This window comes from Lactuca serriola, chromosome 4 (genome assembly GCF_051521515.1).
Source record: "Lactuca serriola cultivar US96UC23 chromosome 4, Lser_US96UC23_V15, whole genome shotgun sequence".
In the NCBI taxonomy this organism is placed as follows: Eukaryota; Viridiplantae; Streptophyta; class Magnoliopsida; order Asterales; family Asteraceae; genus Lactuca; species Lactuca serriola.
Window position 1 is genome coordinate 109513757 of NC_136411.1, and position 12379 is coordinate 109526135.

The 12379-nt window shown below is 40.3% G+C and overlaps 1 protein-coding gene across 1 annotated transcript; it reads left to right on the plus strand.

Annotated features, from left to right (window-relative positions):
• Positions 1-633: 633 nt before the first annotated feature.
• On the plus strand, positions 634-1207 carry LOC145102307 (auxin-responsive protein SAUR21-like). Its single transcript, XM_079039691.1, has one exon. The coding sequence runs from the start codon at positions 738-740 to the stop codon at positions 1044-1046; it is 309 nt and encodes a 102-aa protein (XP_078895817.1). The 5' UTR covers positions 634-737; the 3' UTR covers positions 1047-1207.
• Positions 1208-12379: the final 11172 nt, after the last annotated feature.

Below are 12379 nucleotides of genomic sequence, written 5' to 3' on the forward strand. Positions count from 1 at the left end.
TATATATATATATATATATATATATATTGTGGGGTCTTTCTAATATAAAAACACAATGGGTCACTTACTTAGTTGATATCAGAGTTACGGAAAAGCAAACAGCCAATCGGTTACCAGTTAAAGTCAAATAGCGGATCCTTTTGTATCGAACATTTATAACAGAACAACCTTCTGAAGATATATCTCTGATTTTCTTCAGGAGGGAAAAGCAAAATATTTAAGTGCGTACTATGTGTTTAATTCATATATCAGATTAGATATGAGCATTAATTTCTTTTTGGATGCTTTGTTGATTTCAGGACCTGAAATCGTGGACTTGTTGCACTTGAAAAAAAGATGCCTAACCTTCTGATATTTTTGACAAACATGGCCATGTGAGAAATAATGATGTGTGTCCATAAGACTCACTTGTAAATGGGCCCATAGTGTAGCTTAAGCTTGGCCACTCAGCGTTACTGAAATTTTGTGGCATACTTCATTGTACATATATAATTCTTTGGGACCAATAACAAGTTGGAAGACAAAACCATGTGATTTTTCTTTTTGGTAGAATGTGTCGCCATCTCTTCTTTGAAATTCCTACTATTATTCGATCTTCATTAAAATCTTCATACACCTATAAAATGGATACAATTGGGCTGATATGAAGCACAACTCATCCTCCCAAAATCGATCACAGCATCTTTCACATAAAAGAAATCCTTTTAGAAGAAAGAGACCGTAGCCTTCATATAAAAATGGCCATTCGTATGCCTCGAATCATTCAGGCCAAAAAAGTTCTCCGTCGATCATTCTCCAATGGAAGCCGCTCATCATCATCATCGGTAGACATCATCCCCAAAGGACATTTAGCAGTTTATGTTGGTGATCAAGAAAAAAGACGATTTGTTGTTCCTTTATCGTTATTAGACCAGCCTTCATTCCAAGATCTGTTACGTCAATCAGAGGAAGAATTTGGTTATGATCATCCAATGGGTGGCCTCACAATTCCATGTCGTGAGGATGTCTTCATTCATGTCGCTTCTGGCCTGGTCTGCTCATTATGACCAAGAATTTTGCATTCTATTCGCTAACATATAACGTAATTTTGTACAGTAGAAATCACCATGAAACCTAAGTATTTGTAAAGCTGTCTCCAAATTGTATAATAGCCAACATTAGTTTCACCATTAACATAGCAATGAAGAACATCATTCAAATTTTGGTATCTATATATGCATATTCCATCTTTCCTTTATTAATGTACTCTTATAAGGTGCTCAAAATCCGTACTTCAAACTTTCTAAATCGATCTAACAAGTGTTCAAAAATGGTAATTATTTCACATAAATTTTCTATATAGTTAATACTACATTTCTTCTGCGCTAAGACAGCCACACGACTTCAATCAAGCACCAAATTTCGCTGAACTCAACACATAGACTCCTCCACATATACTGTGCGGCTTCCTCGTGTGATCGTGTGATCCACATTCCACAATCTCATCGGCACGATATCATCACGACCTTCCATTTCGCGTTATAGGCGGTGGCAGGGATTTAAGACCATTAATCACTCAAAATTCAATTTCATCAAAATCAGGCCTTAAACACTTGTATTTCTCCATTTTCTTTGGACCGTAAATATCATATATGATTTTTGTATCTTTTGACTCAGCCAATGGTCTTCATGCTTTTGGCTTTATACAAAAATCTTGGTGATTTTGTCTTAATATCAATATTTCTTTAGTAATTATTGTTGATTCTCATTTATATAGTATTGGTTCCATACATTGGATGTATTATTTTGGATTATCAAACCGTATGAAGATGCAAGTTCGATTATTTGAAACTTTAAACTTGGACTGAGATTTACCAATACTGATAAAGTTTGTTATTTTTGTTCATTTTTAACTAATATTATTGTGAAAGACTTGTTAAAAACTAGCAGGACAAAGACGACATACGAAGGTTCTTTTTGATACGACACAATTCGAGTTTTTTTAATTGTTATATTCGGCATGTCAAAAAATATCTTCTAAACAAGTTTATAAGCGAGGTTTTTAAAGAGCTACTCAAACTCGAATTTTAACAAACTTTAAAATCTTTTTTAAAATCCTCCCTTCATATATGTTCATTTCCCTAGACCTAGGGCCAAGGAGCCAAAAGCGAAGATAGAAGAAAAGTAGTCTATTGGTTAGCTAAGTGCAAAAGTGACAAAAATAAGAAAGTATGATTGTTATTACCTTTATATATGTTATTATAAGTCATATAACTTATTAGAAAGGAGTTTCACGGAAATGAGGGTAAAATGAGAAGAATTATGAAAAATTAAAGTATAAATGAAATAATGAAAGTAGTAAATTTGGAGCTCTAGGAGGCTAACCAAACGTAGGTGTTAAGGAACAAACCGGGTTGAAATGGAAAAAGGACGTATAATACTAAACAATCTAAAATGACTCAATTTAATTGGTAAAACAATGAGCAAATTATGAGCTTGCAAAGTTAAAAGACAATTCATTCATAAGTTATGGGTTATTTCAAAATTCCAAGGTACTAACTTTAGAGGTTAATAGCTATAGATCTAGAATGATTCAGAAAAGTCTATAAAAAGAATGTTATAAACATTATGTCAACAGAAACATAAAACGATTCAAGAAAATTAGAATCATTATGAAGTAGTTATGATCATTTAAAAAAGTCAAGTTAAAACATAAAGTTTACAAAAAACGAGTATAAACCTATGTTCATGAGTTAATAACTCAATATTTGTACATATTCAGCCAAAGATGTTTGAAGAGAAGTAGCAACACACTTTACTAACTTTCTACGGATATAAGATTCATCGAAATCTGATATCATATGAAGAATCTATGGTTGTTAGAAGACGAGAAGAAAAATAAGAAAGAAAAATGGAGAACGGCTAAAATTTTCAAAGTGTAGGAAAAGGCCATGTGGACCGCGCCATAAAATGGGTAGATAGCATCATTTAATCATAGTCTAACTTCTTAAGCCACGTGGCTAAAATAGACACAAGCCCTAGCCAAAACGTGCTGTGAAACATCAAAAAAATACAGTCCAAAAATTTCATTTTAAATTATAAATAAAAAACCATAATAAACCAAATTATCTCATAAAACATAAGTAGGGTATCTGAAAATATCATAACATTTGTCAACAACATCAGAGTATGAAAATCCCAGGCTGAACATATGGTGTGTGCACTGCAATCTTCCCGAGCACTTCACATTGCTATCGGAAGTACGTGAAACCAATACTGAAACTGTAAGCACGAAGCTTAGTGAGTCTCCCCAGACTACCACATACCATACACATAAGCATATAAACTGGGCCCCCGCTCCTTCCTCGGGCCCCGCCCGTCATCGAACAATGTCCGACACCAAGCCCCACTCGGTAAACAAATCTGTTTCTACCAGGCGCCACCTGTCTCTGGCCCCTGCGTGCTATACACATACAAACAATAACATATAATCATGCTAGTACATAAAGAATCATACATAATAATATATATTCTCGTCCTATGGCCTCGCCTATCATGGGCCCCACCCTTACTCTGCTAATAATGAGATATGGAACCACGTCCACACTCAGCTAGCGATGAGATACGACACCCCGCCCACACTCACCTCCCTACCAGGCACATACAAGTATCACAAAGACAACAAGTATAACTAAACATGCATTCCTTCATCGGGTACCACCCGACATCGAACCGTAGTTCGGAAACATACATATAAACATTCGTCGGGCTTGCCCCGACATCGGACCGAAGCCCGTAACATATACACATAACATATAAGCTAAACATTCCTCGGGCTTTCCCCGGTATCAGACCGAAGTCCGGAAACCCAAACCCTTCTGTTTATGATTCGGATCAGTGTGTGGGGTTTGAGAAGGGCTCGACCAGTCTGTGTCCGTAATGGACATGAAGATCATGGTACTCGACGAGTTTGAGGAGGAACTCGGTGAGTCCAAGGCAATCTCCTTAGCTTATGAAGATGGACTCGACGAGTTGTAGAACAACTCAGCAAGTCGGTTGAAGATGGTCCCGAATGTTTAGTTGAAGGAGAACCCGTCGAGTGGTTGCTAGACTCGACGAGTAGAGTTGAGGTTGTTTTGAGATTTCAGGAGCATGGACTCGATGAGTTTGAAGAACAACTCGGCACGTCGAGTCAACTGGAAGATGACTCTTACCATTGACTTTGACCTTGAGAAGGACCTCGACCAGAGTTGACCTAATTGACTTCTGGAGGACAGTTAGGCTAATTGTTATTATTTGGTATTGGTAGCTCGGGGAGCTAGAGGGGCAGCGGTTCAGAGAGTTGTCGGTTAGCAGCCAGAGGGTTATCAGCAGCTTCAGCAGTTTGAGGTGAGTTTTCCCTTTGTATGAATGGGTCTACGACCATAATGCCGGCCCATGTAGTTATGAGTAGGAAGACCCGAGGGTTGGCGCTAGGCACTGTTTTCTAGTATGATGTTCATGAGTAGGAAGACCCGAGGGTTGGCGCTAGGCTAAAAATTCGCTGGACAAAGAGTACATATGACGGTTCTTTCTGACATGCCATAATTCGAGTTTTTTTAATTGTTATTTCAGACATCTCAAAAAATATCTTATAAACAAGTTTATAAGCAAGGTTTTTAAAAAGCTACTCAAACTCACATTTCAACAAACTTCAAAATCTTTTTTTAAATCCTCCCTTCATATATGTTCATGTCCCTAGACCAAGGGCCAAGGAGCCAAAAGAGAAGATAGAAGAAAAGTAGTCTGTTGGTTAGCTAGTTAGCTGGTGCAATACCTTTTTTTTCTGTTTGTAAAAGTAAGCTGCACTATTACAAAAAGCATTTGTTTATGTGGTTAACATGATTAACTAGTTCGAGTAAAGAACCACACGTTTTATAACTGCACCAATTAAACTTGCATTCACCTCCATTAAACCTCCATACACGATGCTCTTCAAGATCTCAAAAGATTTAGAATGGTGACTTTATGTTTGACCATGGATCAATGCAGGAGAGGTGGCTACTCGAATATGTTTCATGTTTTATTGGTGTTTTACTTTTACCACCCAAATGAGAAAAGACATCATTAATAGCTGGTGGGTCTTTTGGCTTTGAATACGCTCCTACTCTCGATCCATCATTTTCACCTGCACAACACCAAATCATATTTAAGATTTTTAACCACAAAAAACTAGTAATTAAAAGATAGACATGATAAAGGATTTCACTTGGTTCCCCGACTTCTGGATCATTAACCGTACTGTTGGGTTATAACTCGAAAGATGCTAAAAGGCTTCCCTTCTTCCATTTAACCGTAGTGTAAGACTTAAGTTAGTACGAAGATAAAATAACAACGAACTTACAACATGAACAAGGCAGGATATAGTGATGACGGTGGTAGTGATTGTTCTTTGAATGTTGGTAAACGAGAGGTCGTGGTGGCTAGAGCTTGTCCGTGTAAGCTTGAATGACATATTAGAATGAAGACGGAAGATTTGGGAAGGGTATCTATATACACGGAGGGAACGAGCGCAAAATGAAATGTTTGAATAAAACTTTTAGAAGGATGATTACATGATTTTTTGGTGCAGTATTGAACTAATGCACCAATAAATACGCTTTTAATTTCTTTTGTTACGGATATAGGAACCACAACAATAAATGCTTTAAATGGTGTGTGTCACAACTGGAAATTTTGTGTCATGTAATCTATACACTCAAGCTAATGTGAATCAAAAGCTTAAGAATATGTGTAACACCTATGATTATAACTTCAAAAACTTCAAGTAAATACATCATACAAGTACTACAAGTAGTCATCAAACAATTGGAAAACCCTAGAAGTTCTTGTTAAGTCTATTTTGGACTAGAACTTCCTTATTGGATCCAAATGGACCAATAAGCTTCCAATTGGACTATCATGGGCTTAGAACCCTAATTGGGCTCTAATTGGACTCACATCTATTTATTTCAATATTGTGAGCCATGTTGGACCTAAAATGAAATAAATTGAAAGCTTTGATCCATAATTAACCTAATTTGACCCTAACAAGTTATAAAAATCACCTTTATATTTATTTGGACCAAAAATCACTCAACTTAACCATGAGAATTGGGCTTAAGCATTTAAAGCCCAAATTTTTCTTTTCCTTTCCAAAATCTCGGCCCAAGGTCCAAATCCAAGAAAGAGTTGACTTTCAAGTGACACCTCATAATTAACCAAAGGACTTCCATGCAATACATCACATACCTCCATGCAAGTATCACTTCATGGTCTATTTCTCCCTTCTCTCTCTCTTTCGGCCGAAAACACACACACACACACCACAAAAATCTATTCCAAACTCTCCAAGTCTTGAAGAACAATCCTCCCTCCTCCTTCAAAAATTTCGTGAATCAAGGGCTTCACAAGGAAAATCCATCACCAAAAATCATCATCTAAGGTAAGTTGATGACTAATCCATGATCTAGCTACTTCATTTCATCAAAAATCCCTTCTAAATCTATTCCAACTTGTGATCATGCACCTTAGAAGTCACCAAACTCGAGATCTACCAAGGAAGGGTGCTAAGGCCGAAAATCACTTCACTTCTCTTCCATCTTCTCTCCAAAACCGAAACTACCCCCTTAAGGTGAGCTTCATACCCCCTATTTTCTGTTTTTATGAGTTTTGTGGGGGGGGGGGGGTAATACAAGTGAAAGTGTAGATCTATATGTGTTTATATGCCTTGTATGATTTCCATGCTTATATGTATGCTTTTATGTGTTTTAATGTTGGATCTAGCCATAAAACTCCTCAAAACCGAGATATAACTTATGTTATATGATTTTAGCATGAAATGTATTTCTACATACAAAGTGTTTCAAGAAAGATAGCTAAATGGTTTAGTAACAATTTTCTTTAAGCTAAAAACACAAATTTTGGGCCAAAAATGTGAAAAATACAAAATTAAGGGCCCAAATTGACATTTCACAGATTCTGATGGATGAAGTGTGCCAAAACAGTTTCCATAAAACTATTTCTGGAATTATACTCAATTAGAGGATTAAAAACATGAATTTCAAGCTTAATGGGCTAAAAATGAAAATTTCGGCCCAATGAGGCCCATTATGCGAATTTTTCTGTTTTGGAGGGCCAAAACTGTGATTTTCTGTAAAACAGTGGACCATAAGTGATCCAAGTCCTTTTCAAAGGTTTAAAATGATTTTTAAATTTAAAAAAGGACCAAAGTTGCAAAAATTTTACAATTTGGGCCAAAATTGTCAAAATTGCGAAAAGAAGGGTATTAACCGAGAAAACTGAAATTTCAGGGACTTAAGCTGTTTTCTATGAAAAATATGCTGGAAAATGTTTATTTCAATAATTTTTGGTGTTAAAATGTCAAGAAAATTGATTTAAGGACCAAACCGGAAAATATTTTAAATAAAGGGTTGAAAAAGTAAATTTTACAAACAAGGAGGGGCTGAAAACAGAAAATTTTAATGACTAATTCAATACAAACAATTTGACCAAGTAATGGTACTACAACTATCGACAAAATACAATACACTACAACACCAAAAGTCGTTGTTAAACGAATTGGTTCGGTCTCGAACCAATAAAAATCCGAAACCACTAACTCAACGATACTATGATACTACAATGCTATGATTCATACAAATAACGATTCGGAATTCATTATACATGTGCACAGACGTCTACGCACTATCTTTGGGCCCCACAAGTGTAAAATCTTGTTCGTTGAGCCTAGCTAGCCCGACGACCTGATCTTAAGGCCCAAAGACTTCATCTTACGAAGTGTTGGGTTTTACCAATCCGACACGACGTAACCGGACTTTCAATGGCTGTAGACTACTGGACCCCAAGGGTCCTTTAGTGTCGCTAGTAGAGTCTGCCTTTTTGCGAGGCGGGTCTGGGACCCCTCGTACCTTTTTATCCCCAACCGGCTAATGGAGTCGGCGAGGCCTTCGTGTCCTCCTTCTCTTCGGATGTGGGACTACAGGACGGTTGGATAACGTGATTAGTACGGACGACGCCTTCGGGATCGTTAGTATTGCTATAGACTAGTCGTTTGTGTAACGCGTGTTTGTAGCGGATAATCATGCTCAAAAATAATCCAATGTCGTCTGGAATGATAACTTCATGCGTTGCAATGGTTTCAAGAAATTTCATGGAATTCAAAGAATTAGGAAAACATCGGGTTTTCCTAGGGTTTTCAATACATACAATTTCAGAATACATACGATTTCAACAAACAATATTTTACAAGTATAGAAAACAAACAAGCATACTTATGGATCTTCACACCTTTTTGACTTTACTATTTTCAGAAAATATCGGATTTTCTGGCGGTTTTCCAACGACACGAAACATTTTTTTTAAATACAACTTATGAACTCACCAACATTTCATATGTTGACGTTTTTCAAAATACTTGTATTCTCAAGGAACCAGTGAATCAAAGGAAATCGTATTTCAGTGATGGCTTGCAGTTTATTTATGTACGAATCGAACAATTTATTGTGGAATGTAATGTTTAAACAATGTATTTCATGTAAACTCTACTGGTTGTACAATACTAATGCATGGTGATGAATGTTGTTATGTTTCATATATATTCAATGTTATGGTATTCAATTGAGTCACGACAGCCCCCGGACGTTTCCGCCGTCTGGTTCGGGGGTGTGACAGGTTGGTATCAGAGCTTTGTTTATAGTGAACTAGCATGTCGAGCCATACATTGATATGCAACTATAAACCAAAAAGAGGGACTAACATAACTCTGAACAAAACAAGTAAATAAAACACACTTGCTTGCATTAGAGATAAGAACCTAACGCCGAATCAAACACAATAACACTGGTATCTCGGTTAATTCAGGACTGTTCTTAGTGATACCAAGGAGTGAATGTAGCCTGATCAACTACATTCTCTCCAAAGTAAAACTAACACACGTCTTGATGAGATTGGGATGACTAGGGAACCTAAAACTATACCCTTTATCATCAACAAGAGAACGTTTGCTTGGTCTGTACAATAGTCATAGAACCTAGGAATAATGTTAGCATATTTACGTGCTCGCGCAGACAGCATGGCTGGTTTTCATCACCCTGGAGACCCCTACTTCCCTAATCAGGGAAACAACGGGTGGCTAGAGGAGGAGGAGGAGCCTGAGGAAGAGCCTGAAGAGGAACCTGAGGAGGACCCCGAAGAGGAATCTGACGGGGAACCGGAGGCAGAAGTCGAGGGCGAGCCTGCCGAACCCGAAGAAGACGAAGAACATTTCGAAGAGGAGCTTGATGACAGCGAAGGGGGTGAGTCGGACGCAGAGTCCGAGGTCATCGACCCCCCTTACCCGATCAGGGTGCCTGCTTATCGTGTGGGACCCACTGGACCTACCCCTCCTTGGGGCATTGATCTTTGGAGATGGAGCAGACATCAGGGACAGCGACCCCCGTTTGGCATGTCACGTGAGTTCTTTGACTTGAGGGACGGAGGACCGGCCGACCGAGCCCTACCGGTCATGGTGAGGCGATTACGGGACACCGGCGACCTTGCTCAGGGCACCGCTGATCAAGTACGCCAGTTGTGGATTAGGGTCGAGCGTGCGGAACAGGAGACGCGTGACGTCCTCCGGGAGTTTCACATGAGGCAGGTGAGGTGGGAGTCTCGACTTCAGGACGCAGAACGCCTAGTGGCTCGTCTTCAGGGAGCATCCACATCTTCGGCACCACCTCCTGACGCAGCTCATCGCGGTTAGGAATAGACTTATCATAGTAGGTTATTAGGAACTATGTTATGTACTCCGGTTCTATGTTTAAGTGACTACACTACTCATGGAGCCGTTATGCTGTCGGATTAGTGTTACTTATGTATGCTCTTACGAGCAAATTTTCTTGTACTAAACACGGATAATATTAATAAACTTTTGTATGTTTTGCTATGATATTCTCAGTTGTTATGTGTTGAGACGTTATGATTGTATGCTTGATGATAGTAATGTTTAGGTTCGTACCATACACCTAGTTAGTAGGGTCGCCACCTCACAGAAACCACGTACACTCAACATCTTTCCGTTTCATGACAGAAAGATGCCTCGCCCAGCTACTCGCGGAAAATCCCGAACCAACCCCGCCCGAAGTTGACTCCACTGCTTTCCAGGCAGCCGTGTCCGCTGCAGTCACCGCAGCTATGGCACAACTTCACCGAGGGAACAACGGAGGAGGCAATGGTCAAGGCTCCGGAAGTTCGAACAACGGGACGAACCAAGGACTCACTAAAACATGCACCTACAAGGACTTTGCGAACGCTAAACCCCGAACTTTCAACGACACGGGAGGGGTGATTTCCTTGAAGAGATGGATCGAGAAGGTAGAGTCGGTGTTTGAGATATGCGAATGCCCCGAGCAGATGAAGGTGAAGTTCGCGGCCTGCACTTTCGTGGACCAAGCCCTCACTTGGTGGAATGGACATGTGGAAGCTATGACACTTCCTGTCGCCAACTCTATCCCCTGGGCAGAAATGAAAGAAATGTTAATGGCTGAGTACTGCCCCCGAGGCGAAATTCAAAGGATGGAGCAGGAACTATGGAATCTCACGGTGCAGAATGCTAACATCGACGCATACATCTTGAGATTCAGCGAATTATCCCTATTGTGCCCGGGTATGATCACGTCAGAAGGGAAGAAGGTTGAACGATTCATTTGGGGACTGACATCCCCCATTCAAGGGAATGTGATAGCTGCGAACCCTGAAACTTTTGACAGTGCGAAGAGATTGGCAAAGAGGCTGTACGATCATAACAACAAAAGAGGCGAGAAACCAATAGAGACTGAGAAGAAAAAGGAGGGTGATGGCAGGAGAGGGAAGAACCCCAAAAGGAAGGGGCGTCAGGGCCCCGAGACCTCTAAAAGGCAGCAAACAGTGGCAGTTAACGCTGTCACCGCACCGGTTCCAGTCACCCCACATGCTCCAGCCTCAGCTGCTTCAAATGCTTCAAGACCCTACTCCGGTAATCTTCCTAGTTGCAATAAGTGCGGCCTCCACCATCAGGGCGAATGCAGGGAACTCCATTGCACCAGTTGCAACCGAAGGGGACACACTACAAGGTTCTGCAGAACGTACCCTCCTAGGAACCAGAGTCAGGGGAACAACCAGAACAACAACAACAACAACAACTACCGCAATAACAACAACTCAGGAAACAGAGGAGCAGGAAGAATGCTGACTATGGGTCAGAGTGATGCAGTCCAGGATCCCGCAGTTGTGACCGGTACGTTCCTCCTAAACCACACCTATGCATGCATCTTATTTGATACCGGAGCGGAACGAAGTTTCGTAAGCGAGAAGTTTAAACATTTATTAAAACAACAACCCCAGAGGCTAGATGAAACATATACGGTAGAAATGGCCAATGGGAAAACCGAATCCACTGAGGAGATTTACACTGGATGTACCCTAACCCTTAACCAACACGTCTTTCGAATAGACCTAATGCCAGTATCAATTAGGAGTTTCGATGTAATTATAGGCATGGATTGGTTAAGCCCCCACCATGTTGAGATTTTGTGCCGCGAGAAGGCCGTTCGCCTTCGTCTTCCGAATCACGAAACCCTAGTGATCTACGGAGACAAACCCAGTACGAATCTCCGCCTCATCTCGTGCATCAAAGCACAAAAACACCTGCGAAAGAACAATTTGGCGTTCCTGGCTCACATAGTGGACAGGACCAAAGAAGAAACTAACATCCAAGACATTCCGGTAGCGTGTGAATTCCCGGACGTGTTTCCTGAAGATCTTCCGGGAGTACCCCCAGAGAGACAGGTTGAGTTCCGAATCGACCTCGTTCCAGGAGCGACTCCCCTCGCTAAATCACCATATCGGTTGGCTCCTGCCGAAATGCAGGAACTGTCCAGCCAACTCAGTGAGCTTCTGGACAAGGGATTTATCCGACCTAGCTACTCGCCGTGGGGAGCCCCAATGCTCTTTGTCAAAAAGAAGGACGGATCTTTCAGAATGTGCATCGATTACAGAGAGTTGAATAAACTCACTGTTAAAAACCGCTACCCACTCCCCCAAATCGATGATCTATTCGACCAGCTCCAAGGAGCTAGTTATTTCTCCAAAATAGATCTACGGTCCGGATACCACCAACTCAAGGTCCGAGAAGAGGATATTCCCAAAACTGCTTTCCGAACCCGCTATGGACATTATGAATTCGTCGTAATGCCCTTCGGTCTAACAAATGCACCTGCCGCATTTATGGACCTAATGAATCGAATCTGTCGACCGTTCCTTGACAACTTCGTCATTGTGTTTATCGATGACATTCTCGTTTATTCACGAAGCAAGGAGGAGCACGGTGAGCATCTATGACAAA

What these genes read in the sequence shown, in the direction of transcription:
- LOC145102307 (XM_079039691.1), top strand. Translation starts at nt 738, where the DNA reads ATGGCCATTCGTATGCCTCGAATCATTCAGGCCAAAAAAGTTCTCCGT.